This window comes from Oryctolagus cuniculus, chromosome 6 (assembly GCF_964237555.1).
Source record: "Oryctolagus cuniculus chromosome 6, mOryCun1.1, whole genome shotgun sequence".
NCBI lineage: Eukaryota > Metazoa > Chordata > Mammalia > Lagomorpha > Leporidae > Oryctolagus > Oryctolagus cuniculus.
In genome coordinates, this window is record NC_091437.1 from 38,261,918 (window position 1) to 38,287,264 (window position 25,347).

The following is a 25,347-nucleotide window of genomic DNA, read 5'->3' on the forward strand; positions in this document are numbered from 1 at the left end:
CATGGGTGCTGGGACCGAAGCGCTTGGACCATCCTCTGCTGCTTTCCCAAGCCATCAGCAGGGAGCTGGATCTGAAGTGGAGCAGCCGGGATTCGAACTGGTGCCCATGTGGACTGTCTGTTAAGAGGCTTAATCTACCACGTCACAGTGCTGTCCCCAATAAATAAATCTTTAAAAAAAAAAAATGTTCAGGCCAAAGAAGCAGCAGGAGTTAAAACCTCAGTGTCAGAGCAGAGCAAGTGGGCAGGTGTGGACCCAGTGAGTGACGGGAGAGGAGCAGGAGAGGAGGGGTGGGAAAGGCTTGTGGGCCCTCAAAGGGACTGTCTTGGGGGAGCCGACGCGAGGTGTCGAGCAAAGGGGGAACGTGACTTCAGCGCGTTCACAGCGTTGTGCAACCGCCGGCTGCAGCAAGAGGTTGCATCACTGCCAAAGAAAACCCTGCCCCTGTGAAACGGGCACTCCCGCTTTCCCTGGCAACCACCGCTGTGCCTGCTGCCTCTCTGGATTTGCCTGCTTTGAACTGCACGTACAGAAAACCAGGCACTGTGCGTGTTCTGTGTCTGGTGTCTTCCATCTGGGGCAGTGTCTTGGAAGGGCATCCACGCTGCAACGTGTCCCAGAGCTTCCTCCCCTTCCACGGCAGCGCCACACTCCCGGTGCGGCTCCACCACGCTTCGCTTGGCTCGCCTCGGCTTCCTGGCCAGCATGAAAACTGCTGCCACGATGTCCTGTGGACACTTCCTGGAGCGCCTGTTTCTGAAGTTCTCGTGTGTATTTTATCCAAGCGTGGAATTGCGGGGTCACGTGTTACGTCTGTGTTTGGCTTTTGAGCAGCTGTTGAGCTCCTCTTCACAGTAGAGACGCCATTCTGTGTCCTCGTTTCTCCACATCCTTGACGACGTGCATATTTGATTTCTGGTTTGCTGCTGTTCTGGTCACTGTGCGAGAGTATCTCATAGTGGTTTTGGTTTCCTGCTGCCCAACGATGCAGGGGCATCTTCCCTGAGCGCATTGGCTGTTCGTACATCTTCTTTGGAGAAAAAGAATGCAAGTCCTTTCCTCCTTTGTTAATTGGGTTGCTTGTCTATTTTTGTTGTTGAGTTGCAAGCGCTCTTTATGTATTCTAGATATGACTTGGTAAAAAGAAGCTGTTTCTTTTTTTAACACTGAATTGTCAACTTTATTTTTATTCAAAAGGAGGAAGAGACAGAGAGAGGGGGACACTAAGAGTTTGATCTTCCGTCTGTTGGTTTGCTTTCCAAATGCCGACAACAGCCAGGGCTGGGCCAGGCGAAAGCCAGGAGCCTGGGACTCCATCTGGGTCTCCCATGTGGGTGGCAGAGAGCCAAGTCCTTGAGCCTCACCTGCCGCCTCCCGGGGGCACATTCGCAGGAAGCTGGAGTTAAGAGCAGGCCTAGGGCTGCACCCCAGGCACTCTCTTAGGGGACGAGGACTCGCCAGGGTCATCTCACCCACTGTGCCAAACACCGGCCTCAACACAAGGGGCTTGGGTGGTCTTTTAAAATCACGCCTGGGCGGATGCTGTGCCTTGGCAGTTAAGCCGCAGATCACACTCCGGCCCCCAACATCAGAGCGCCTGGGTTTGAGTCCCGCCCCACTTCCAATGCAGACTCCTGCTACTGCCACCCTGGGAGGCAGCAGATGACTCGGGGTCCCTGACACCCACATGGTCTGGCTTTGGCCTGGCTGAGCCCTGGGTTTCGTAGGCATTTAGGGAACAAACTGATGGATGGAAGATCTCTCCCCCTCTGCCTTCCAAATAAATAAAAACAAATTTAAAAAATTATTCTGTATCAGAGTGCCTGGACTCAACCATGCTCCACTCATAATTCCAGTCTCCTGCTAAGCATACTCTAGCCATCAGGTGCTGGCTTGGGGGGTTGAGTCCCTGCCACCCCTGTGGGAGACCTGGTGTGTTCACAGCTCCTGGGCATTTGGAAAATGAACCAACAGATGCAAGCTCTTTCTGTCTCAAAATAATTAAAAAAAAAAAAGATACTGAGTTCTTTCTTAAGATTCTAACAACTTGTAGAAATAGCCCAAGAAATAGTTATCTCTTGACACAACTGCAAATAAGTATAGTAAAATAAAATATACAAGGTACTATTGTAAGGTAAAACAAAATATAGCTATGTACTGTTGTAAGGTAAAGAGATAGCGCCGGTAGTTAATGAAAGGGTATCCCCCTAACTCGTGTTTTTTAGACTTTCGTGTTAGCAGTACTTGACATTACTGCATAGGACGAGGGTGCCAGAGAGCAGTGACCCTGTTCTGCAGGGATCCAGGCAAGTGGGGAGGGTGGCTGCAAGTGCAGGTGGCGGGCAGTGCCTCGAGGCTGGGAAGCCCGATGGGCGTGGTTTCCCAGGGCGATGGATGTGATAGGAGAAGGAAAAGCCAGAGAGATGGCAAGGATGTTGGCCCGAGCCACTGGAAGGACGGAGGTGAGCAGGGCCGCAGGAAGAATAATTTGGGAGAAAGCGGGAGAGGACCAGGAGTTCTCACCAGTTTGCTTAGCGTCACCGGGGGTCAGAGGCTTCTTGTCTTCCCACAAGAAAGAGTTCAGACGTGAAGCGAGGGAGCCAAGCTTAATGAAGAGGAAGCATGGGGAGGGTGCACCTGACAGGCCGGGCGGGCAGCGAGCCCCATCTGCATCCAAACTGCAGCTCTTAAGCATGTTGGGCGTGGGCCTTTGTTCTCTGCCCGGACACCTTTTCTGGAACAGTGCAGAGGGGAGGGCTTTGAGGGTGTGCAGTCCCTCCCAGAACTGCGTCACAGGGCCCTGGGGGAAGGGCGGGTGAGAGTCCCCTAAATGTCCCCAGGGAGAGGGCTGGGGCCCACACAGGCAGGTTACTGGACATCTGTGAGACTTGATGTGTAGACGCTGGTTGCTTGCAAAGCCTGCTCCTTGCTCCATCTCACGGAGGCCCTGTTAGCCCTTGGCCCCCCCCACACGCACAGGCTCATGTCCCTGGAGCCACCTTACCCCCTGGGAGTTCTGCTGGGCATTCAAGAGGAGAAGCCAACTAGGCATTCGGACAGACAGGTCCTAAGGGTGAGAGATGAGCCTCTGGACAGGGGTGGGGACTGAGGCCCGCACCTGAGACACTTCCATCAGGAGCTGAGGAGAAGCATAACTGGGAAAATTCGCTCCATGGGATGGGAGTTTGGAAGTGTGTGGAAGGCAAGGGATACAAGCACGTGGAGGAGGCGGCGCGATTGTGGTGCCAAAGGCTGCTTTTCGGTCATGCAGGGCGAGGCCCAATAAGCTGTCATTGGATGTAGGTACGTCAAAGTCCATGTTTCTGCATTTATGACAGAGAGGGAGAAGGGAGAGGGGAGAGGGGAGAGGGGAGAGGGCAGAGGGGAGAGGGGAGAGGGAGAGAGACCCTGCTGGATCACTGACTGCAACAGGCAGGAACTGGAAAGTCCATCTGGATTTCCCATAGGAGTGGACCCTGACCCACGACCACTGCCTCCCAGGGTCTGCAGTGCAGGAAGCTGGACTCAGGAGGTGGAGGCGGGTCGAGAACCCAGATCCTCCCATGTGGGCCACAGGCATGGGAACCACTGAGCCCAGGCTCTGCCCTTGCCAGTTCCATCGCTGCAGAGAGCAGAGCAGATGGAACACAGCGGGTAAAGGGCCCCTAGGAACCAACTTACGATGCCGAGTCTCAGTGACTTGTTCCGGGAGTGGGGCCTCGAGGGCCAGCAAGCAAACGGGACAGAGCCTGGCAGGGGGCTTGGTATCAAGAGAACAGGGCTCGATTTTTTTTAGAGATGGATAGCAAAGCAGTTTTCTTGTATGCTGATGGCAATGATCAGACAGTGCAAAAGGGATGCATAAGAGAAAGGGGAGAATGACTAAAGCACTATTCGGAGAGAGAACTGGATCTAGTGTTTAAGCAGAGGAGCTGTTTGTACCCTTTAGTTGCAGTAAAAGTAACCGAAGGTCAGAGAAATTACGATCTTTGCCCAAAGTCAGCCCCAGTGGCCCAGGTCCCCTTGAGGGCAAAGCCCGGGTCTTAATTCCAGAGCTGCGGTCCAGACACTGCTGGTCCTCTAGGAGCTGATCGTCCCACTTCCAGGAATCGGTCCTAGGAAAATTGCTTGAAATACAGAGACTGCTCCGGGCCCAGCACTGTGTGTTTTTTTTTTAAGCACAAAAAGGAACCACACAGAGCTGTGGAATAGCAGGCAAGCAGGTGCCACACAGCCTCACTGGCCCCTGGGAAAAAACCCTGAAGGAAAACAAACATTAAGATGACTTCATCTTCCTGGCACTGTGCCTGGTGCCTTCCCCCATGCAGTGGCGCATGCATAAGTGTGTGTAAGGGAGGTGCTGTGTGTGATACCACGACTCAGGCCTTGGACAACGGACTGGGACGCCCAAGCCGCTCGCCGCTCGCCTCCCGCCTCGGGTTCAAGAGCGCTAAGCGGCCGGCGAGAAGCTAAACATAGACAAATGCTGCCACCTGCTGGCAAGTCCCAGGTCTGCAGGGCCCCATCAGAAGTTGTGCAGTTGAGCTTTGCCTCTGCTCCCTAGAGGAAGCAGCCCCAAAGGATTCGTCTCAGTGACCACGCGGAAGACCTCCTTCCTCCACAACTCCACTCAGGGCCTGTGAGAACATGAGGGGTTTCTAACCACTTGGCATGAAGCAGATTATTTCTTGCTGTGGGCGTCCCAGCCCCAGAAGAACCCTCAGTTTTTGAAATAAACGTGGCTTAGAGGGTGGAGAGGTGGACAAGCAGTGTGCATGACAAACACAGGCTTAAAAAATCACAGAACCACCTCTGTCACTGTCCTTATTATGAAAAAAAAAGTGTTCATGTAGCCCATCAAAAGTTAAAAAAGCGGTAATTCTGCCACCAAAACACTTTGCTAGCATATCATTCCTTCATTATATAGTAATGTCAACAGTCATAGCAACACACTCACACTCCTATTTACAAAAAAAATGGGAACTTACTGTGAGTACTGCTTTGTCATTTTCAAAACTTAATTCAGGGGCCGGTATTGTAGTACAGTGGGTTAAGCCGATGCTTGGGACAACCCCTTCTCATATCAGAGTGCTTGGTTCAAGTCCAGCTATTCTGCCTTCCTGACCCAGCTTCCCGCTAATGGGCCCAGGAGGCAGCAGGTGATGGCCCACCTTCGGTTCCTGCCACCCACATGGGAGATCCAAATGGAGTTCCTGGCTCTTGGCTTCACCCTGGGCTAGCTTGAGCTGTTTTGGACATTTGAGGGGTGAGCAAGTAGATGGACGCTCTCTCTCTGTCACTCTGCCTCTCAAATAAATAATTTTTAAAAATTTATTATGAACACATTTTATGTGATTAGTCTTCTCTAAGATATTTTAAATAACTGCATTAAGTTCCATTTAATTTATCTATTTGCCTATGGTTGGATATTTAGATTGTCTAATTTTTTTCAGCATGGCTTTGACATTGTTTTCTAAAACTTGGATTCCAGATAACATAGTAGTGCATCTTCTTAAGCCTTTTGATGGGTACTGCCCAACTGTCCTCTATGGAGAGATGCAGGGAGATAGTCCCTGAATCTTTTTTTTTTTTTTTTTTTTTTGACAGGCAGAGTGGACAGTGAGAGAGAGACAGAGAGAAAGGTCTTCCTATGCCGTTGGTTCACCCTCCAATGGCCGCCGCGGCTGGCGCACCGTGCTGATCCGATGGCAGGAGCCAGGTGCTTATCCTGGTCTCCCATGGGGTGCAGGGCCCAAGCACTTGGGCCATCCTCCACTGCACTCCCTGGCCACAGCAGAGGGCTGGCCTGGAAGAGGGGCAACCAGGACAGAATCTGGTGCCCCGACCGGGACTAGAACCCGGTGTGCCGGCGCCGCAAGGCGGAGGATTAGCCTAGTGAGCCGTGGCGCCGGCAGCCCCTGAATCTTAGAATCACTGGGTATGCAGTAATGAAGGGGATGGTTTGAGAAATGCGTTGCTAGTGATTCTGTTACTATGTGAGCATAAGGGAGTGCATCTGCACAAACCCAGACGCCTCAGCCTGTCACACGCCATGTCCCATTGTTCCCAGGGTACAAACCTGTGCAGCACGCACAGTACCCAATACCACAGGCAAGACCACAGAGCAGTATTGTTTGGTTTGCTTCTCTTCACCGTAGATTTGCTCATTAGCAGATAAAGCACCATGAACATCCTTCTGTGTTCGTGTTGAGGTCTGCACTTTCAAACTATAAAAAAATTACTTACATTTATCTGAATGGCAAGTGACAGAGAGAGAGAGAGAGAGAGAGAGAGAGAGAGAGATCTTCCTCCTGCTAGTTCACACCCCAAATACCCGCAACAGCCACAACTGGGCCAGGCCGAAGCCGGGGGTCCAGATTTCCTAGTGGGTGTCTCAGGTAGGTGGCTGTCAATCACTTGAGCCATCACCTGCTGCCTCCCAGGTGTGCGATTAGCAGGACCCTGGATTGGAAGTGAGCGGAGACTTGAACCCAGACACCGGCGGTATGAAGACACTCAAGCGGTGTCTTAAGGGCGGCCCCAAAGCCCACCCCTAAGTTTCCAAACTTTTTGAGGAGCTCCCTGAGGCCTGCAAAAGTTCCTGCTGACCCCTGCCTTGTGAGTTTTCCTGGGGGGTGGGGTGGGCTCTTCTCTTGCGCAGTTTCTGTTTCTCTTGCGTCTTTTTCAGCCACGCCTTCCTGTTCCAGTTCCCACAACTCCTCACTCATCGATTCCTCGGGCGCCACCTCTTGGAGCGCATCAGTGCCGTCCTCACCCACCTCCACGCTCAAGGTGCCATCTCCCCACAGCCCTCCCAAGTTTTGCACCCGCACCCTCAGCAAGCCCTTTGAAGCCGCAGCTGAATCTCCCGAGTGTCTTCGTCCGGGTGCCATTCACACATTCCCCCAGCCCGAGCACGGCCCTTGATGCCTCCAGAATGGCACCAGTGTCTTCCTCATTTGCAGCAACAGCCTGGGCCAAGGTCTTCGTCAGGTACTCGGCCTCAGGAGCCAGTGGAACTCCTCGAGCCCATGGTTGGACCAAGGAGGCGGTGTGTGGAGGGCTGGCGCTGGATACAGGCATGAAGCTATGCAGAGTAGGAGGGGTCAGTCACAGCTGGACATGTGCGTGAGTTCAAGTGGGGCTTCTCCATTTCACCGGCAGAGCGATTCTGGAGGGCGTCGTGGAAGAGGAGCTGGGTGGCCTGTGACCTCATGCTGCTCCTGTAGTGCAAGGGCGGTTTCAACTTTGGACGTGTGTGACGTCGCTGCATGGGCCAATCTCTGTGCCACATCACAAAGGGTTTCCGTTTGTAGCCTGCACCGCTGCCCTCAAGCGAGGCTGTCATCCTGCCTTTCACACCTTGGGACCTGGCATCCCTGGGGATGAAGGTGCTTTCCAGGATGGCAAGGCCCCGCGGACTGACGACGCGCTGTTGCGAGCCATTTCCCTCTGCACGCAGACTTGCTGCTGGCTTTCAGGCTGTGTGGTGCACGTGGCACTTGAATGGTTGAAGCCACCCAGAGCTAGCAGGAAATTCAGCTTCGAGGTCAGGCCCAGTCCTTTCTTTCTTTCTTTTTTTTTTAAAGATTTATTTATTTATTTGAAAGTCAGAGTTACACAGAGAGAGGAGAGGCAGAGAGAGAAAAGTCTTCCGTCTGATAGTTCACTCCCCAGATGGCTGCAACAGCCGGAGCTGTGCCGATTCGAAGCCAGGAGCCAAGAACTTCTTCCGGGTCTCCCACACGGGTGCAGAGGCCCAAGGACCTGGGCCGTCCTCCACTGCTTTCCCAGGCCACAGCAGAGAGGTGGATTGGAAGAGGAGCAGCTGGGACTAGAACCGGCGCCCATATGGGATGCTGGCGCTTCAGGCCAGGGCATCAACCCATTGCGCCACAATGCCAGCCCCAGCCCTTTCTTTCACTGTCACCAACAAACTCCCTGCTTTGGCCGTGAGCATCATGGTGGAGCATGAGACATTCCTGCGTCTGTCTTCAATCCAGGTCATTAGAAGTTTCTCCATCGAAGATCAGTTTAGTATACATTAAGTAAAGATTTAAAAAAAAAAGAAGAAGAAGAAGAAGAAATTATCAATTCCCAACTTGACTCTCACTGGGATTAAACATGACAATAGGTCTGATCTGATTTCATCATCATTTAAAAAATCATCTATTATTTTTCACTTTATGTTTCTGTGTGGGAGCAAACTGTTGAAATCTTTACTTAATGTATGCTAAACTGATCTTCTGTATATAAAGAGAATCAAAAATGAATCTTGATGTGAATGGAAGGGGAGAGGGAGTGGGAAAGGGGAGGGTTGCGGGTGGGAGGGACGTTATGGGGGGGAAGCCATTGTAATCCATAAGCTGTACTTTGTAAATTTATATTCATTAAATAAAAGTTAAAAAAAAAAAGAAGTTTCTCCATTGAGGCCCTTCTCAAACGTTTCTTAGTTTCATTGCCAGAAAGCAATGAAACTAAGCGCCTTTTGTCGCCTTGTTCTTGTTGGTCAAGATCGTGGCTTCAGTGGGACGGGGCGTGCCGTCCCCAACTTCCCACCCTCGTGGTCCTTCCTCACTCTGCACCGTGTTTTTGGTCAATCGCTCAGTAAGACTTCTTCCTGCCAGCATCAGCAGTGGCTTTCTTGTACGCTTGGGGGCCGTGATGTCCAAAACAACATGCGGTTAAATCAGCGCAAGAAAACAACACAATTGAGAGAGAAAGGGGATGTGTAAGACGGCTGCTGGCCTAAGGAGGCACCTGTTACACAGTAGCCTAGCTTTGTAAGAAGGAAGAGCACACTTCAGCGATGAACGGGGCGGTACAGTCAATACACGACCTTCAACACGGCGCGTAAGTGCACGTGCCATACCTCTATATGAGCCGCAGGCAGTGCAGCGGGCTCGCTCCCGTGAGCGTCACCCCAGACAAGTGAGTGCCGCCCTCTGCTGAGGCGACAGCAGCCGCAGCGTCACTAGGGGATAGGGACCACCGTCAGACTCGCATCTGTGTCCCACTGCTGACTAAACCATGGTTATGCAGTGCATGGCTGTTTTCCGCTGTCCAGGAAACATGGTGGCAACCAAGGTCACTGCACAGCAGACAGAACGGACCCCATCGTCCTGGCTAAGTGACGTGAGGCCTGAGCCTGGGAGCCTCTGGGACTTGCCCCAGTGACAGAGCCATTCGGTCTCTGAACTCTGGCTGGAACTGGGCTTTTCTGACTCCTAACCCCAGACTGTTTCATGACCCCAGGCTGTCCTCTGGGTCCCATAAGCAAACTCACAGCTTCCATTTATACAGCACGTGTAGGGTCTCAGAGGCTTCTCTGAGGGTGGGTGTGGATCTCACCAATCTCCCAGGCAGAGCTCCACGGGGAAAGTTCTGGAAGGGTCGGGTGGGGTCCCTGGGAGACTGCTGTCATCAGAAAAAGCCAGGGAACAGAGCGTCTTACGGCACAGTCGCAAACTAAAAAGCAAACAAACAAAAAGGCCCTGGGGTTCTGGATGCGCCACACCCTGGCCAAGTGACCATGAACCGCTGACCTATTTTTTGTCTGAGTTTCTGCTTTCTGAGTTGTAATACATGAGAATTACAAAGGTACCTGCTCCCGAGACTGCTGTTGGTATGCACTGATACAGTGATATAAACCATCCAGCAGCAACAAGGTGGTAATAATGAGCAGATACATAGGAGCTTTGCTATTGTTCACTAAATGGATAAGGCTTTAACCTATTCATAAGGGGTGAGAGCTCGTTCTGGCTGGTTCTGACCTTGAGCTCAGGTTTGCTTCTGGCCGGCAGGGAAGTTGTGTCTTACGGTTCCCTTCGCTCTCCATGCAGAGGTTCCGTGTCTCCCACACTCAGACTCTGCTCACCAGGCTGGTTTTAATATTCTGTGAGATTAAGATTCAGTGCCCTGGGGCTGGTGCTGTGGTGGAGTGGGTTAAGCCACGGCCTGCAGCGCCCGCATTCCATATGGGCGCTGGTTCAAGTCCCGGCTGCTCCACTTCCAATCCTGCTAATGTGCTTGGGAAAGCAGTGGAAGATGGCCCAAGTATCTGGGCTCCTGCACACACATGGAGACCCAGAAGAAGCTCCTGGCTCCTGGCTCCACTCTGGCTATTGTAGCCATTTGAGGAGTGAACCAGAAGGTGGAAGACTGATTTCTCTCCCTGCGCCCCTTTCTCTCTCTAATTCTGTCCTTTAAATAAATAAACAAATCTTAAAAATAAGAAAAGATTCAGTGCTGTGAGATCCTCTTTCTGGGATTTCAAGACAGCATCACTCCCTCAAAACTTGAAACGAATTCAAGTTTAAGCTGTAAGTCCTTGGTTCAAGGCCACCTTGCTCCTAGTCACAGTCACTTGTTTTGTCCTCAAATATTCCTGCCTCTCAAACCCCCCTGCCATCTGTGCTCCCCTCTGGCTGCCTCCCAGCCCTGCCTGGCTGCCCTTGGGGACCCTCTGCTCCTGGTTCTAGGAGTGTTTTTTTCCCGATCAGGGCTCTGAATAGCTCCATTGACCTTGGCAGGGGGAATCCAGAGACCGGAATTTTATTTGGAGCCCTGGAGAAGCCTTTGAAACCAGCCCCTGCCCCCCATGCCAGGGTCCCCGGCCACTTCCTTGCTCATAGCCCTACCAGCCCAGCAGCCTCTCCCCTGCACTCTGCGGGGCCACATCATCCTCACCATCAGCTCCCAATGGCTCCACCGTGGACCCCAGAGCCCTCTGCTTCCTGGCCTGTTGCCTGCTCGCTGCTGTCATCTCGGGTATGAACATCTCCCATCCCCATGAATCTTTTCACTCCCCTGGGATGTCCTGGGACCCCGTGTGTCTGCCTTGCCCAGGAGCTCCATCTTGATAGGCTGGGGAAGGGTGATGAGCACTGGAACCCCGCGTCAGGAGGCTAAGCTCCAAGTTCAGCCCCACGCATGCCTGTGCCGCTTGGGCTGGCTCCTCTCTGGACAGCCAAAGGGTGGCCCCTGCACTTCTAAGCCTTTTGCAGACCTAAAAGGGCTCTGTGAGCTGGAAGTCAGAGGCTAGGATATAAGTCCAGCCTTCTGGGACTCATGTTGTGGTTCAGAGGGCGTGGAACTTTGGAATTGGATAGAACCAATCCTGCCCCCACCATTCACTGACAAGATTTGATGAGACTAAGTTTGTAAGACTCAATTTATGTGGGAGGGAGTTAGATGGGATAACAATAATCCTGAAATTATACGGTGGTTTTAAATGATTTTATATATGTATGTGTGTGTATGTTTAACCTAGACCCTAGGACATATGTATTTGATAAGAGCCAGCAATACTATTTTAATTTTAAGCCCCCTGCAGCTATTCTAAGATTACATAATCCTAAGAACAAGTGTTTACCTCTAGGCTCTTTGACTCCCAACAGCTTTATGCTTACAAAGACGAATACTTTTACGGCTGCTCTGGGGCAGGGCCTGAAAGATTTGTAGCCCAGAACTTGACAGTGGAAGCTCTGAATAAGATGGCTGTCTTAGGTGTCCCCACTCGGACACCGTCTGCCCACTTGGTGCTGTCAGGCACTGCTTAGGGAGCCTCACACGGAAGGGATGCGAGGTCTCTTCCTGGTTAGAAAGCAGCAGTTCAGCAAAAGGCTGGCCACTTCTCCTTGGCAGGTGAAGGGAAAGGAGGTGGTGAAGGGGGACACTGGAGATGAGGGGATCTCAGAGCAGCGAGAAGCCCCTAGAGCTCACAGTTTAAAAAATGACATTTTGCGCAATTCGACTGCCTTCTGCCTGCTTTAGGAGGTGCTGGGGGCCTGGAGGTGGGTGGCAGGGAGGGAGGGGGATGGTGATTGAGAATCTGGGTGGGGGGGACTTCTCCAGCCTCAGCCTTCTTCAACCACAACATTATCATTTCTTCTTCTTTTAAAAAATATTTATTTAAAGCCGGCGCCGTGGCTCAATAGGCTAATCCTCCACCTTGCGGCGCCGGCACACCGGGTTCTAGTCCCGGTTGGGGTGCCGGATTCTGTCCCGGTTGCCCCTCTTCCAGGCCAGCTCTCTGCTATGGCCAGGGAGTGCAGTGGAGGATGGCCCAGGTGCTTGGGCCCTGCACCACATGGGAGACCAGGAAAAGCACCTGGATCCTGGCTCCTGCCATCGGATCAGGGCGGTGCGCAGGCTGCAGCGGCGGCCATTGGAGGGTGAACCAACGGCAAAGGAAGACCTTTCTCTCTCTGTCTCTCTCTCTCACTGTCCACTCTGCCTGTCAAAAATTTAAAAATATATATATATAAAAAAAAGAAAAAAATATTTATTTATTTATTTGAAAGGCAGAGTGACACAAAGAGAGAGAGAGAGAGAGAGAGAATCTTCCATCTCCTGGTCCACTCACCAAAGCTGGGAACCTGGAACTCCATCTGGGTCTCCACTTGGTAGCAGGGACCCAAGTAGCTGAGCCATCGCCTGCTGCTTCCCAGGGTGTGCACTGGCAGGAAGCTGGATCAGAAGTGGAGCAGCCGGGACTGCAGCTGGCACTCCCAAGTGGGATCCAGATGTCTCAAATGCCTGCTCCTCATTTCTTTTCTAACACTGGCTTTTCAGTATTTCAAGGAAGGGTTCTGCTTTCTATAATCCATCTCTTGACTGGTTTGGTTTTTAAACTTGAAAGTCTCTGGTTTAGTTCAATCTCTTCATCTTACAGATGGGAAAACTGAGACCTGGACAGGTAGTGTCAGACAGGATGCATCTGATCTGGTGACCTTGGGCAAACCACATAACTGACCTGACCCTCAGGGAAGGCTCCCGTGGGGCTTTGTGAGAACTGAACCGCAGGACGCTCGGGGCCTCCTGGAAGTCGGCCGAGCTGACTTCACAAGCCCAGGAGCTCCAAAGCTGTAGGCATCGGACAGCCCGGCAGCCATGCGGTCCCAGAAGCGGGGCCCTCTGCTGAGGAAGGTGTATTTACAGCCACGCTTCAGTCAGGGCTTGCGGTGGGCCCTGCCTGAATCCAGCCAGCACAGACCCAGCTCTGGGAGCCCCTCTAATCCAGCCCTTGGTCAGATGTCAACTCCAGACGCAGGCAGGAGAGTGACCGGACTCCAGAGACTTCCTCCTGACAGCCGCCTGGCAATTAGAACAGTCAAGCCATCAAAACGAGCAGAGGGGGCTCCTAGCTCCTCTCCCACTCTGCCTTCCTCCTCGCTTGGCTCTGCTCCTGGCCACAAACACTGGACTTTAGAGGCATTGGCTTTATATTTGAGTTTTTAAAAAATATCCTGTTTGCCGGCGCCGCGGCTCAATAGGCTAATCCTTGCCTTTGGCGCTGGCATCCCGCGTTCTTTGCGTGACAGGTGTCTGAATCACTGGGCCAGCACCTTGGCAAGGCTAGCGCCTGTCACTCTCCGCCTCCACGCAGGTAAAATCAGAATAATTCTTACTGTGCAGTATTAAGAGGTTGAGATAGGGGAATGGATATAAAGGGGCTACAGTGCAAGTTCCATCGCTGGTAGCAGTAGCTTTGATGTAGCGAAGCACTGAGTTCCCTGTCGCTGGAGAATCTAAACTCAAGTTCACTGACTTGCTTTGGAGTATGTTCTAGGTGGTTTTGAAATATCACTGGAAGCTTGGATAACACGTGTGTAAGGTCCCCTCTGCAGAACAGCCCCAGCTCTCCTTCTAAGGATGCAGTCTATTTAAAGGTGCGTGTTTATTCCACAACTGTGTGTTTTGGCTAAGAATGTGAACCAACCTAAATATTCAACAGGAAGGAAGTAACTCATGGTACATTCTTGTCATAAAACACCATGCAAGGGGCCGGCACTGTGGCATAGTGGGTGAAGCTGCTGCCTGCAGTGCTGACATCCCAAATGGGTGCCTGTTCAAGTCCTGGCCACTCTACTTCCAATCCAGATCTCTGTTATGGTCTGGGACGGCAGTGCAGGATGGCCCAAGTCCTTGGGCCCCTGTATCTGTGTGGGAGACCTACAGGAAGCTCCTGGCTCTTGGCTTTGGATTGGCACAGCTCTGGCTGTTGTGGCCATCTGGGGAGTGAACCAGTGGATGGAAGACCTCTCTCTCTCTGCCTCTCTTTAATTCTGCCTTTCAAATAAATCTTAAAAAAAACAAAAACAAAAACTATGGAAGTCATTCAAAATGTTGGTGCACAAATGTTCACTGATATGGAAACGTAATCACAACACATTCCTAAGTGAAAATGCAGATTATTAAAAATATGTATATTGTTACATTTTACTTTTTAACAAAAATATTGACAGTACTTGCATTTGGAAGCCTTAGAAAATACATTTCAAAATGAGAGAACAGTGGCTACATTTTGGGGAAAACGCAATCCTACCTCTTGGTTTGTCTGTTTTTTTCTAATTTTTCTCCAAGAATTCCTTGTGTAGTGTACTAAATGTGAAAGGTGACTGAACTCAAGCTGCCTCCACAGCTCAAGTGAAGACAGGACAGAGTTCAAGGTGAAGGCTGGTGACCCCAGACCCACCCTGGCCTCTCTGCAGCTGGAACCCAGGAGCGTGGCAGAATTCCAAAGCTCAGAAAGAGGGGCCTTGAGGCAAACACCCCACTGAGGCTGCAGTCCCTGCAGCCCCCAGCCCTTCGTCCTGCTCCGTTCTGACCCAGGTGTTAGGGAAGGGCCAGTTTCAGAAGGTAGGGGACTCTTGGAGCCTGCAGGCTGGGGAGCCCTTGGAGCTGTGCCTGCCGGGGAAGGCGTCCGCGGGAGGGTGCCTGCCTACCTGGAGGAGGAGGGCAAGGGTGTCTCAGGGGAGGAGGGGGCAAACACTGCTTGCAGGGAGACAAGTAGAAAGAGCTGTCTGACCTGCCTGTGCTTGGATGTCAGATCACCCTTCTGCCAGGGACGCCGTCGTAGGGAAGCCAAACAAGCTGACCCCTTCATGCCAGCAGAAAACCAGCCAGAGGCTGGAGCGGGATGTCTATCCTCTCTCACTTCAGCCTCTTTAAATGGGTTTTCCTGCGTCTCTGCCTTCCTCCGCGAGATGCTTGGAGAACACTACTGGCCCAAATAAAGGGAACCAGGGAAGGTGCCAACGCGGGCAGAGCAGAGCGAGGGGACTCTATTTGCAGAGTGTCAGCAGTCACTGGGGAGGAGATGGACCAATTAAAAGTTGTGCCTGAGGCCGGTGGGTTTAGGTGAGCCAATCAGAAGCTGCGGCTGGGGCCAATGCAAATCCTAACAGCTCCATCGGGCAAAGGAAGGTGGGCGGGTGAGGAAGAAGGACTGTCCACAGACCACATGCTGCCCAGTAGGTGTCTGGGGCTGTCCCCACCTCCTGCCCTGTCCCCGCCCACTGTCTTCCAGAATCAAGCACTCCAGCTAGCACTGACAGCTGTTGGCGGTGAACTCCACCAATGCAGACACAGGGGGGAATAAGCCGGCTGGGCTCACCACTGCTGGAACAGCCAGCGCATGGAGGGCCAGGACCACCAGGGCAAGACCTTCGTCTTCTTTCCAGGTGCCCTGGCTTCCCCTCAAACCCATCTGTAGAACAAGGAGAGCACACTAGCCAGTCTTTTTTTTTTTTTTTTTTTTCCAGGCAGAGTGGACAGTGAGAGAGAGAGAGGAGAGAGAGAAAGGTCTTCCTTTGCCGTTGGTTCACCCTCCAATGGCTGCTGCGGCCGGCATGCTGCGGCCGGCGCACTGCGGTGATCCGAAGCCAGGAGCCAGGTGCTTCTCCTGGTCTCCCATGGGGTGCAGGGCCCAAGCACTTGGGCCATCCTCCACTGCACTCCCGGGCCACAGCAGAGAGCTGGCCTGGAAGAGAGGCAACCGGGACAGAATCCGGCGCCCCGACCGGGATTAGAACCCAGTGTGCCGGCGCCGCTAGGCAGAGGATTAGCTTGTTAAGCCGCGGTGCCGGCTTAGTCTTTCAGATCCTTGTGACATTCATGAGATTCTCTGGCTAGTTCCATGGCGAACTGAGCAGCCACAGAGCTGGACTTTGGCCAAGGGAGGAACACATGTCTGGAGCCAGCAATGTCACTCACATCCAACCACAGTGGCAGTCATCACTGGCTCTAGAGGTTCATGATCATGATTGATGGCCGCATCACCTGGGAGACTGTTAAAAACAGATTCCTGGGCCCCCCTCCTAATACAAGCGGATGGAGTCTGGAAACCTGTAATGCCAACAAGTCCTTCAGGCAATCCAATCTCCAGGCAGATTTGGGAGTAAGCAACCAGCACTTCCCAGTTCTGGCCGCACAGTAGGGGCACTGCAGATACCCACCCTCATTGCTCTACACCAAGGCAGCTCGTGATTGATTTATTTGCTCTTGGGGTAGTGCCCAGGAATTGGTCATTTTAACAGCACTCCAAAGGACCAGCATTCCATATGGGCGCAGGTTCAAGTCCCAGCTTTTCTTCTCCTGATCTAGCCCCCCGATAATGCACCTGGGAAAGCAGCAGCAGATGGCCCAAATGCTTGGGTCCCTGCATTCACATGGGAGACCAGGATGAAGCTCCTGGCTCCTGCCTTTGGCCTGGCCTCCCCCTGGCCATTGTGGCCATTTGGGGAGTGAACCAGTGGATGGGAGGTCTCTCTCTATCTTTCCTTCTCTCTGCAACTCTGCCTTTCAAATAAGCTTTTAAAAAATAAATAAATAAATAAAAGCACTCCAAGAGGGCAAATGGGCAGCCAAAATTAAGAACCATTGCATTTGCCTAATTTTAGATTCATGTCACCGTCACCCAAATACAGAAGCCATTAAACAGGCTGTTTAAATTAAAAAAAAAAAATTTAGTCCCTCAGTTGCCTTCATTGTATTTCAAATGCCGAACAGTCACATGTGGATAGTGACTCCACGTTGGGCAACACAGATACCGAACATTTCCATTGTCACACAAAGTTCTATCGGGAAGCACCGCTCTAGAAAGCTGGTCTCCAGGTAATTCCTGCTTACTGCACCATCGCACACCCAAGAATCTGACCCAACATTGTGTTGTTAAAAGTGCCTTGAAAGAGTCTGATGAATGTTTGCCTCCCTTGGGCCTGATGCCTTGTATCCAATATCTCATTTGCTTCTCATCAACTCTGCAAGGTAGGCCAGAATGTGATTATGGCTCCCAGTTGACATATGAGAAGAGCCAAGGCTCAAGGAAGAAAGCGAGTGGCTTAAGATCCCATGGCTAATAGGTGGCAGGGCTGGGAATCGAACCAGAAATCCAGACTTCAGGTTCACTGTTTCCTGGAATGCTTTTTGCATCGAAGAGCTCTTTGAGACCAGTCTGAATCCATCACTGAGCACAGTGAAGACTAGAGATAGAGATTTAAGACGTGGAGGAACCCAAAGGCAGAGCTGGGGCGAGTAGGTTTGTCTCCAGCACCCTCAGTCCAGGATCCCTTAGAAGAGAATGTGGAGGCAGGCAGAGCGTGCTTTCAAATTCCCTGGAGGGCCCTCTTGCTCCTGGATGGTTTCGGGAAGCAACAAATCTCTGTCCCGGGCTTATTTATCTCTCCCTTGTTCCCAGACCCAGAGGAGCTCTTTGTCCCTACAGAGAATTACTAGGAGGTGGGGTTCAGTTGTGCACCCATCAGCCAGCCCTGCTTCCCCTGGCTCAGGTGACAATGCACCAGGAGTTTCCCCGGGAGGAAGTCCCGGTGGATGGGACCAACATCTCCTCGGAGGTGAAGGAAGGCTTCACCATCCACCGCCCCCGAGCCTCCCTGCTCTTTCCCATTGGGCCAGCCGAGGAGCAGGAGACAAGCCTCTACCAAGTGCATGCTGATCGACATCAACTGCGCATGGGCCTTGGGCTCTGAGTGGGCATGGAAGAGGCGGATGTGGGGAGAGAGAACTCTTGAGGACCCTCGGGTGTGAGGGCTGGGGTTGTTTGAAGCACCTTAATACAAATCAGCTTTCAACAACACTCCATGTAGCCAACCAATTATCCAACCAACTAGCCAATCAGACATGGGGCTCAACTGCATCTTTTGGTCTCTTTATCCACCAATTCTCAATCAAGTCACACTATTCCATTCACTCATCCATCTGTCCCTCCGTGAATTATTTAAACTCATTAGCATAACCACATATCCTTGACCAGTTCTGCTACCTCAACTTGTCCTCTCTCAATGTAACCATTCTACCCAATCCTTCCCTTCATCCATCTACCTATCACTCCAACCAGTCTAACAATCAGGTCAACACATCTGTCCCCATCTTCTCCCCGTCTTATCCATGGCAGACCCATCTTCTTCCCCCAAACCCACAACCCAAGCATCCACAACAGTAGTCCAGCTAGGGGAGAACTTCAGTGGGAACTGCACAGTTGTGGGTGAGCCAGATATCGCCGCAGACTTCACATGGGAGTATCCAGGGCAGAAGGTAAGGGGTGGCTGCCCTGGCACAGGGAGGTGGGAATGAGGGATTCCGAGGAGGGCCTATGAGGACTATGGCAGACTGGAGCCACAGCTGGACCCAGAGTGTGATGAGCCTGGATGCTAGCCCCAACTCTAACACTGCTTCTGGGGCCAAGTCACTTCTCTTTTCCAGGCTTCTATTTCCTCCTTTGTCAAACAGAGCTACTTCTCAGCTTACTATACAAGAACGTTAACTTATCCAACAGTAAGTACGGAGCTCCCACCACACGCCAGACGCTGTCCTAGGTACTAAGGCCACAAAGATGAGTCAAAACGAGAAACAGCTTCCTCTATCTGCAAGGTGACTGCATAAGCAGGGAAGAAGTGGGAACCACAAACACGACCATGGAGGGGTGGCCAAGTGCTACAATGAGAACAAGACAGGGCAACAGACAGGATCCATTTAATGGGGAGTGAGGCCATCAACTCCTAGGGGACGTTTAAGCTGAGACCAGACTGAGCCCAAGCACAAAAAGATGGGGCTTGAGCAAGTGCAAGGCCCTGTGGCTGGGTGTCAGGAAATGGACCAAATGTATTAGCAACTGTTTCTGGGGCTGCAGCTGTGGGCCCAGACTTTCTCACGGTGTTGTGGTGGTATTCCTTCCTCTTCCAGAACTTAATTGCATCCACGTCAAACATCTGGAGAACAGCTGTGCCAAACAGTATCCTACCGACACTGAGGACCTGAGAAGGCCTTGAAAGGGCCGCTAGAATCTGATATGCTCCTTGGAGGGTGGGTTTCAGGGAGTGGAAGGCCTCCAGGTTCATGGCAGCAGGACCAAGAGCAAGGGTGAGCGTGTCCCCCACACAAGACCCAGAGGCCTACCTGTCCACACTTCTGCCTCCTGAGAAGGCACAGGAAGGGTGAGGTAAGGCTGAGGAATTGAGGCCTCACGTCCCAGGCTCCTGGGAACCACCGAGGATGTCTGAGCTGTGAGCTGACCGTATGTACGCTGGAAGGGAAAGGGCAGGGCCGAGAGAGCCACGAGCAGCTGGTGTTGAGTGCCAGGCCACGTAAGGAAAGTACAGGAGGAAGAAACGAGGTGCTCGGCAGGCTGCGCCTTGTTGCTAAGATCACACTTTCCGCAGCCCTCAGAGGGAGGCCGAGGGGACCAGCCAGGGTGCTCTGCTGCCCCTTGACTGGGGCGGTGTGAGCAGACCACTGACTGCCTGGGGGTTAGGTCTGCGTTTCCTGCATGGGCTGAGAGCTGGAGTCACCCGACTCGGTCAAGGTGAGCCCCACAGAAACCGCAGGAGATAGAGAGGGATCCTCCTGCTCAGAAGAGCAAACTGGGACCCAAGAAGGGGAAGTGAATGCTTTGCTCTGCCAGCGTCTCCCCAGCCGTGTTCCTTGGGACGGCAGAATCCCAGCAAGTTCCCTCCCACCCTGCCCACTGCCCAGAAACGTGCACGCAGTGAAACACTGCCTCTCAGAGCCACCACCTGCTTGGAGTTTCTTTTTTCTTTTTTTTTTTTTTTTTGACAGGCAGAGTGGACAGTGAGAGAGAGAGACAGAGAGAAAGGTCTTCCTTTTCTGTTGGTTCACCCTCCAATGGCCACCGCGGCCGGCGCGCTGCGGCCGGCACACTGCGCTGATCCGAAGGCAGGAGCCAGGTGCTTCTCCTGGTCGCCCATGGGGTGCAGGGCCCAAGCACTTGGGCCATCCTCCACTGCCTTCCCTGGCCACAGCAGAGAGCTGGCCTGGAAGAGGGGCAACCGGGACAGAATCCGGCGCCCCGACCGGGACTAGAACCCGGTGTGCCGGCGCCGCAAAGCGGAGGATTAGCCTAGTGAGCCACGGCACCGGCCCTGCTTGGAGTTTCCAAAGACACGTGCACACGCGAGGGAATCTGGGGTCAGTTTCCCTGTCTCCCCTCCGTGTTGCCAAGCATTTTTGAGAATGGAATCCCCATCACCCCACTGGGAGAGGCAGCCCCTCTCGATATCCTTACAGAACCAGGGGGTCCCCAACCCCACATCAGAAAATGCTGGTCCAGGCTGTCAGCTCCAGAACGTTCTTTGGGCGGTGGAGAGGATCCCAGCCTCTCTCCAGGGACTTGAGAAGCTTAAAGGTTTTCACAAAGAACCTGGCCTTTAAGCTGCTCTGGTACCAGGCCGAGGTAGGACCCTGAGCAAGTCATTTCCCTCTCCCTACAAGGATGCACAGAGCCTCTAACCTGTCTGCTGGGGTGCAAGTCTGAGATGGCACCTGATGACAGTTACTTTCTGTCCCCTATGGCTGGGCCAGGCCCTGTCCATCAGCGAGAGGGCTGTGGTCCTCCAGCAGGGTCAAGTGCAGCCAGAGGCAGAGAGTACCCTACACGTGGAAGAAGCCCAGGCTGGGGATGCTGGTGTCTACACACGCTGGGCCACCAACCCTCAGGGCATGGGATCGGCCACCACCCGTGTCCGTGTGGCCTGAAGCCCTCGTGTCTCCCTTGCCACAGTGGGGGTCGGCTCCTGTGGCAGCCTCAGTGTTTCCAGGAAGGCACCTTCTCATTCAGGCCTTGTTTGCATCCCTCCCTTCACCTTCAGCCTCACTCCCTCCCATCCATTCTGAGAGCCGTCCTTCAAGGTGGCCTTGGCTCAACCTCTGGCCCCACCTCTGAGGCTGGCGCAAAGCTAGGGCCAGTGGGCTCCAGGTCCTGCGGAGGGAGCCCAGAACTGCCGGTGGGCCCCAGAGGCCCTGGGATTTATTGAAAACAAGCAAAACCAAAACTGAAATCAAACCAAACAGCCAGGAGAAGTCCTTAGTCCTTCCATCTCCCAGGAAAGCAGAAATTCCAAATAAATAAGATTCTGCAGGTTCTTTCTGGTTCCCATAGCTGTCCTGCCCAGAGGGAGGCTATGACCACACTTCATCTCCCCCGACTCACCCACAGGTTACGTGAGGGACACTCTTCCCCAGCCCTGACCCTTTCAAAGAAAACCGTGCTTCTAAAGTGCACTCTGCAGCTTGAAGTGCTTGCTGGGGGGTGGGGGTGGAGAGGAGGGGTTAGAAGCTTGGCCTAAGAAGTCTGGGAAATGCTGGATGCTTTGCTCCCTTCTTGCAAATTGGCAATGCACATTAGCATATTAAAGGTTCTGCCAAATCCTGCCAGTTGCAGATCTGTTTTATTTCCCACAATACTTGGCCACCGACTCTTTCCAGGTTGTGGCTGTGAATGTCCCATCAACTAGTGTCCCAGATGTGCTTTGGAGAAAGCTGCATGAACAAGTACACATGTGCTTCCCTCCAGAGCCGTCCCCCGGCTCCCACAGAATCCGACAGACCATGGCTCCAGGGGCAGCTCAGCACACTTCCCCTCCCTGGCACCGGGTCACACTTGAACTTCCCGGGCCTGGGTCAGGAGTGGGAAGAGGAGAAGTTAAGGCAGAGAGCAGGAGTAAGAAGGGCGTGGAGCTGGGGCAGGTAAGGGAAGGAGGAGAGGGGCCAAGTCACAGATCCACTCTTCCCAGCTCGGGGAAGAAGCCAAAGAGCAGCAGGATGACCCTCGGGTGGCAGGCAGGGTTGCGGTCCCGACTGTGGGATCCGCTCACCACCCAGCTTCCTCCTCTGTAGGGGAATGGGGCTCCCGCTCTGACTACTGAGGGTACTCAGCCCCACTAAGGTGGCCCAGGGGCCCAGGGGGCATGAGCCTAGGGGACCAGGAGGACTGAGGAGATGAGCTATGCCTAGGAAAGGCAGGAGGCGCTCTGGCTGTGGCTCCTGGGCCAAGCTGGCTGCCTGGCCCTGCCAGTCCCCAGGGCCTTCAGGGATTCCCTCCCTGCTGCTCAGCTGGCCCAGTCTGACTTCTGATTTGCAGGGTCTGCCCCCTCCTGCTGCTGCAAACCCTAGTCTCACCTTCAGACACCACAGAGCCGTTCGACTCACTGCCCGAACCATCTTAGAGCAAGGGTAAACTGAGGCTGAGACAAGGCCAGGGCAGGGCTGGGAATCCCTACAGGAGGTTGACAAGACAGCAAATCAACAAGCTGGGCCCAGGGGCATCTCCTCTTTTGCTGGCTGGCCCAAGGAGCACAGGTCGCCCTGGGAGAAGTCTTGGCCTTCCTGAGGGAGGCAATTCTACAAGATGCACGCCCCCGGGGGACTCCTGGAGCACACACCCTGGCTCCCTATCTCACCCTCAACCCCCCATCTCCTTCCTTCCCGGGAACATGGCCAGTCCCCGCTGTCTTCTCCAGAAAGTCCTTGGAGAGAGCGGTGACCACAGGTGTCATGGCGGGCCCAGGCCCCACAGCCTAGGTGGCCAGGAAGGAGACCTCGGTGGGGGGAACAGAGGCCAGGGGGAAGGCAGAGGAGGCATCAGCCCCCAGGACCCGGAACAGCAGCTCCTCCTTCTCCTGCTGGAGCTGTTGCCGTAACTGTGACTCCTTCTCCAGGGTCTCGCGGGCCAGCAGCAGGTCCTCCGAGAGCTGCCTGTGGATGCAGACAGGGCCAGGGTTGCCTCCTGGGCACAGCCGCTGCAGGACCAACCCGTCCCTCCAGGAGCCTCCCCGACGTGGGCCGCCAGCCCACCCCAGCGTCCCGCCACCTTTGCTGTCTGTCTGGTGACCAAGGAGCTAGGGCTGGCAGGCAGACAATTCGCAGCTGCTCCAAATCCCTACTGTGTCATCCTGGACCCGTCATTGGCTCCCACTGAACTTTAGGTCCCTCCTGTGCAAAATGGGAATGATAACGAAAGAATCCAGGACTTGGAGGAACCAGAAGATCAGATTAGAGAACAGGTAAAGGATTCAATAAATCAGGACGCCTGTAGGAAGCCTGATCTCGCTGACAAAGCCTTGGCACTAGTTCATTCCACGAGGCCTGTGCAGCTCTACAGGGCTGAGTGCCTCTTGCTCGCGTTGGGCTTTCCCATGGAGCCCACTCAGCCAGACTGCAGACGGGCAGGTACAAATCGGGTACTGGGACTTCAGTTTCCAGGCAGAGCTGGTCACTTGGGTTTCCTGACTTCCAAGGAAAGAGGAGCCAGATGCCTAGACAGGCACTAGGACCACCTGTCAATCCATCTCCCAGACTCCACTCAGACCCTCCCAATTGAAAGACCGAAAAAAAGGGTGAGGCTGGGTTGGGGTGAAGGAGCAGGGGTCGCTACCTCGACACCAGCCCCTGCTTCCGGGCTCGGACGTGGAGGTCCTCGTTCTCCTGCTGCAGGATTGTGATTTTTTCCTCCAACACCAGATTTTTTTCTTTCTGTAACAAACAAGAATGCACTCGGAAAACCGCCAAGCTCCCAGGGCACAGCGTGTGCCGTCACTGCCCCCTGATCTGTAGTCCCTGAAACACTGATTCATTCTAGACTAGACAGGACATGTCACAGAGCAATATGGTAATTGAAAACAAAATAAACAGGGGCTGGTGCTGTGGGGCAGTGGGTTAACGCCCTGGCCTGAAGCACCGGCATTCCATGTGGGTGCTGGTTTGAGTCCTGCTGCTCCACTTCCAACCCAGCTCTCTGCTTTGGCCTGGGAAAGCAGTAGAAGATGGCCCAAGTTCTTGGGCCCCTGCACCCATGTGGGAGACCTGGAAGAGGCTCCTGGCTCCTGGTTTCGGATCGGCACAGCTCCGGCCGTTGCAGCCATCTGGGGAGTGAGCCAGCGGATGGAAGACCTCTCTCTCTCTCTCTCTCTCTCTCTCTCTCTCTCTCTACCTCTCTCCCCCCCCCCCACCTCTCCTCTCTTTGTGTAACTCTGACTTTCAAATAATAAATAAATCTTTAAAAAAATATACAAAAACCCAGGGTGTTAGCAAAGGGCTGCCCACTTTTAATTTTGCCACCAGAGAGTGTCTGAAAGAGAACACAGGGACGAGCTTTGTGGCACAGTGGTTGCCTGCATCCCACATCACAGTGCCCGGCTGCTCCATGTTTTCCATCCAGCTGCCTGCTAACGTGCCTGGGAAGCAGTGGATGGTGATGAAGCACAGGGTCTTGCCCTCCATGTGGCTTCAGCCTGGCCCAGTCCTAGATACTGCAGGCAACTGGGGAGTGAACCTGCAGATGCAAGATCTTCTCTGTCTCTCTGCCTAGAATAAAGCCCTGACAATCTCATATCACCATTATTCACAGAGAAAGGATATTCTGTATTCTCTAGAAGCCAGAAGAACAAGATCGATATAAATAAAGTTCAGTTTGTCTTTTATGTTCAACATAATTTACAGGGACTACGTGAGACACTCTGCTTGAAATACAGGGTGTGTGGCACACAGGGCAGCGAGAGTTCTCCCAGAGCAACACGATCTCTGTTCAGATTTGGCTCTGGGTTTCTGGGCCATCTGCTCTCCTGGGGACAAGGCCACCTGTGTCCCCCACACCCACAGCTCCCCAGCCCTGTCCTTGTTGATGCTGGCCTTGCCTCCTTCCTCAGGCCCCGCCTGACACGTGACATCTGCCAATCTCTCCCAATAAGCCAGGCTGTCTGCCCCCAGCACTGCCCAAATGACAGCAACATTGGTGGTCAAGAAAAGGCACGGGACCTAGATGACAAGGAGCCACTGCTTGACCCGGACTGGCCACAGCCTGGCCCTTAGCTGGTCAGCACGGTCAGGAGGTGAAAGCTGGCTGGGAGCAGGCCAAGGTCTCCTCCAAGCCACCTCCCCTTCGGGCACTGAGCCGAGGAAACACCCCAAGGGCACAAGTCAAGCCCCAGCCTTGCCAGTCACAGACCACGGCTTCCAGGAGGAGCAACCGCTTGTCCAGCTCATGGATGCGCTCGTTCTTCATCTCGATGACGAAGTGCAGGCTCTCCAGCTCCTGCTCCCAGAACTGGCTGGGGCTCCCATAATCCTAGACAGGGATGCAGTGTGGCCTCATCAGAGAGCACGTGCAGTGGGGCGCGGGCTGTCCCCCCCAATTCTGCCACCCGTTCACTGCCGGACTTGTCCACCCCACCTCTCTCTCGGCCCATGCTAAGTGCTTACTGTGCTTAATCTCGTTTCACCCAAAGAACACCGTGGGAGGTGTGCACCAGC

The 25,347-nt window shown here is 53.4% G+C and overlaps 1 protein-coding gene across 1 annotated transcript in view; it reads right to left on the minus strand.

Moving 5' to 3' along the window:
- Nucleotides 1-21,469: 21,469 nt before the first annotated feature.
- CCDC69 (coiled-coil domain containing 69) overlaps nucleotides 21,470-25,347 on the minus strand; it is a 35,396-nt gene continuing 31,518 nt past the window's right edge. Inside the window, exons 7-9 of the mRNA XM_008255430.4 lie at nucleotides 25,043-25,162; nucleotides 23,474-23,571; nucleotides 21,470-22,794 (exon numbers count right to left, since the gene is read on the minus strand). Of these exons, the coding sequence (XP_008253652.3) occupies nucleotides 22,617-22,794; nucleotides 23,474-23,571; nucleotides 25,043-25,162 (396 nt within the window). The 3' untranslated portion in view covers nucleotides 21,470-22,616. The remainder of the gene's footprint in view (nucleotides 22,795-23,473; nucleotides 23,572-25,042; nucleotides 25,163-25,347) is intronic.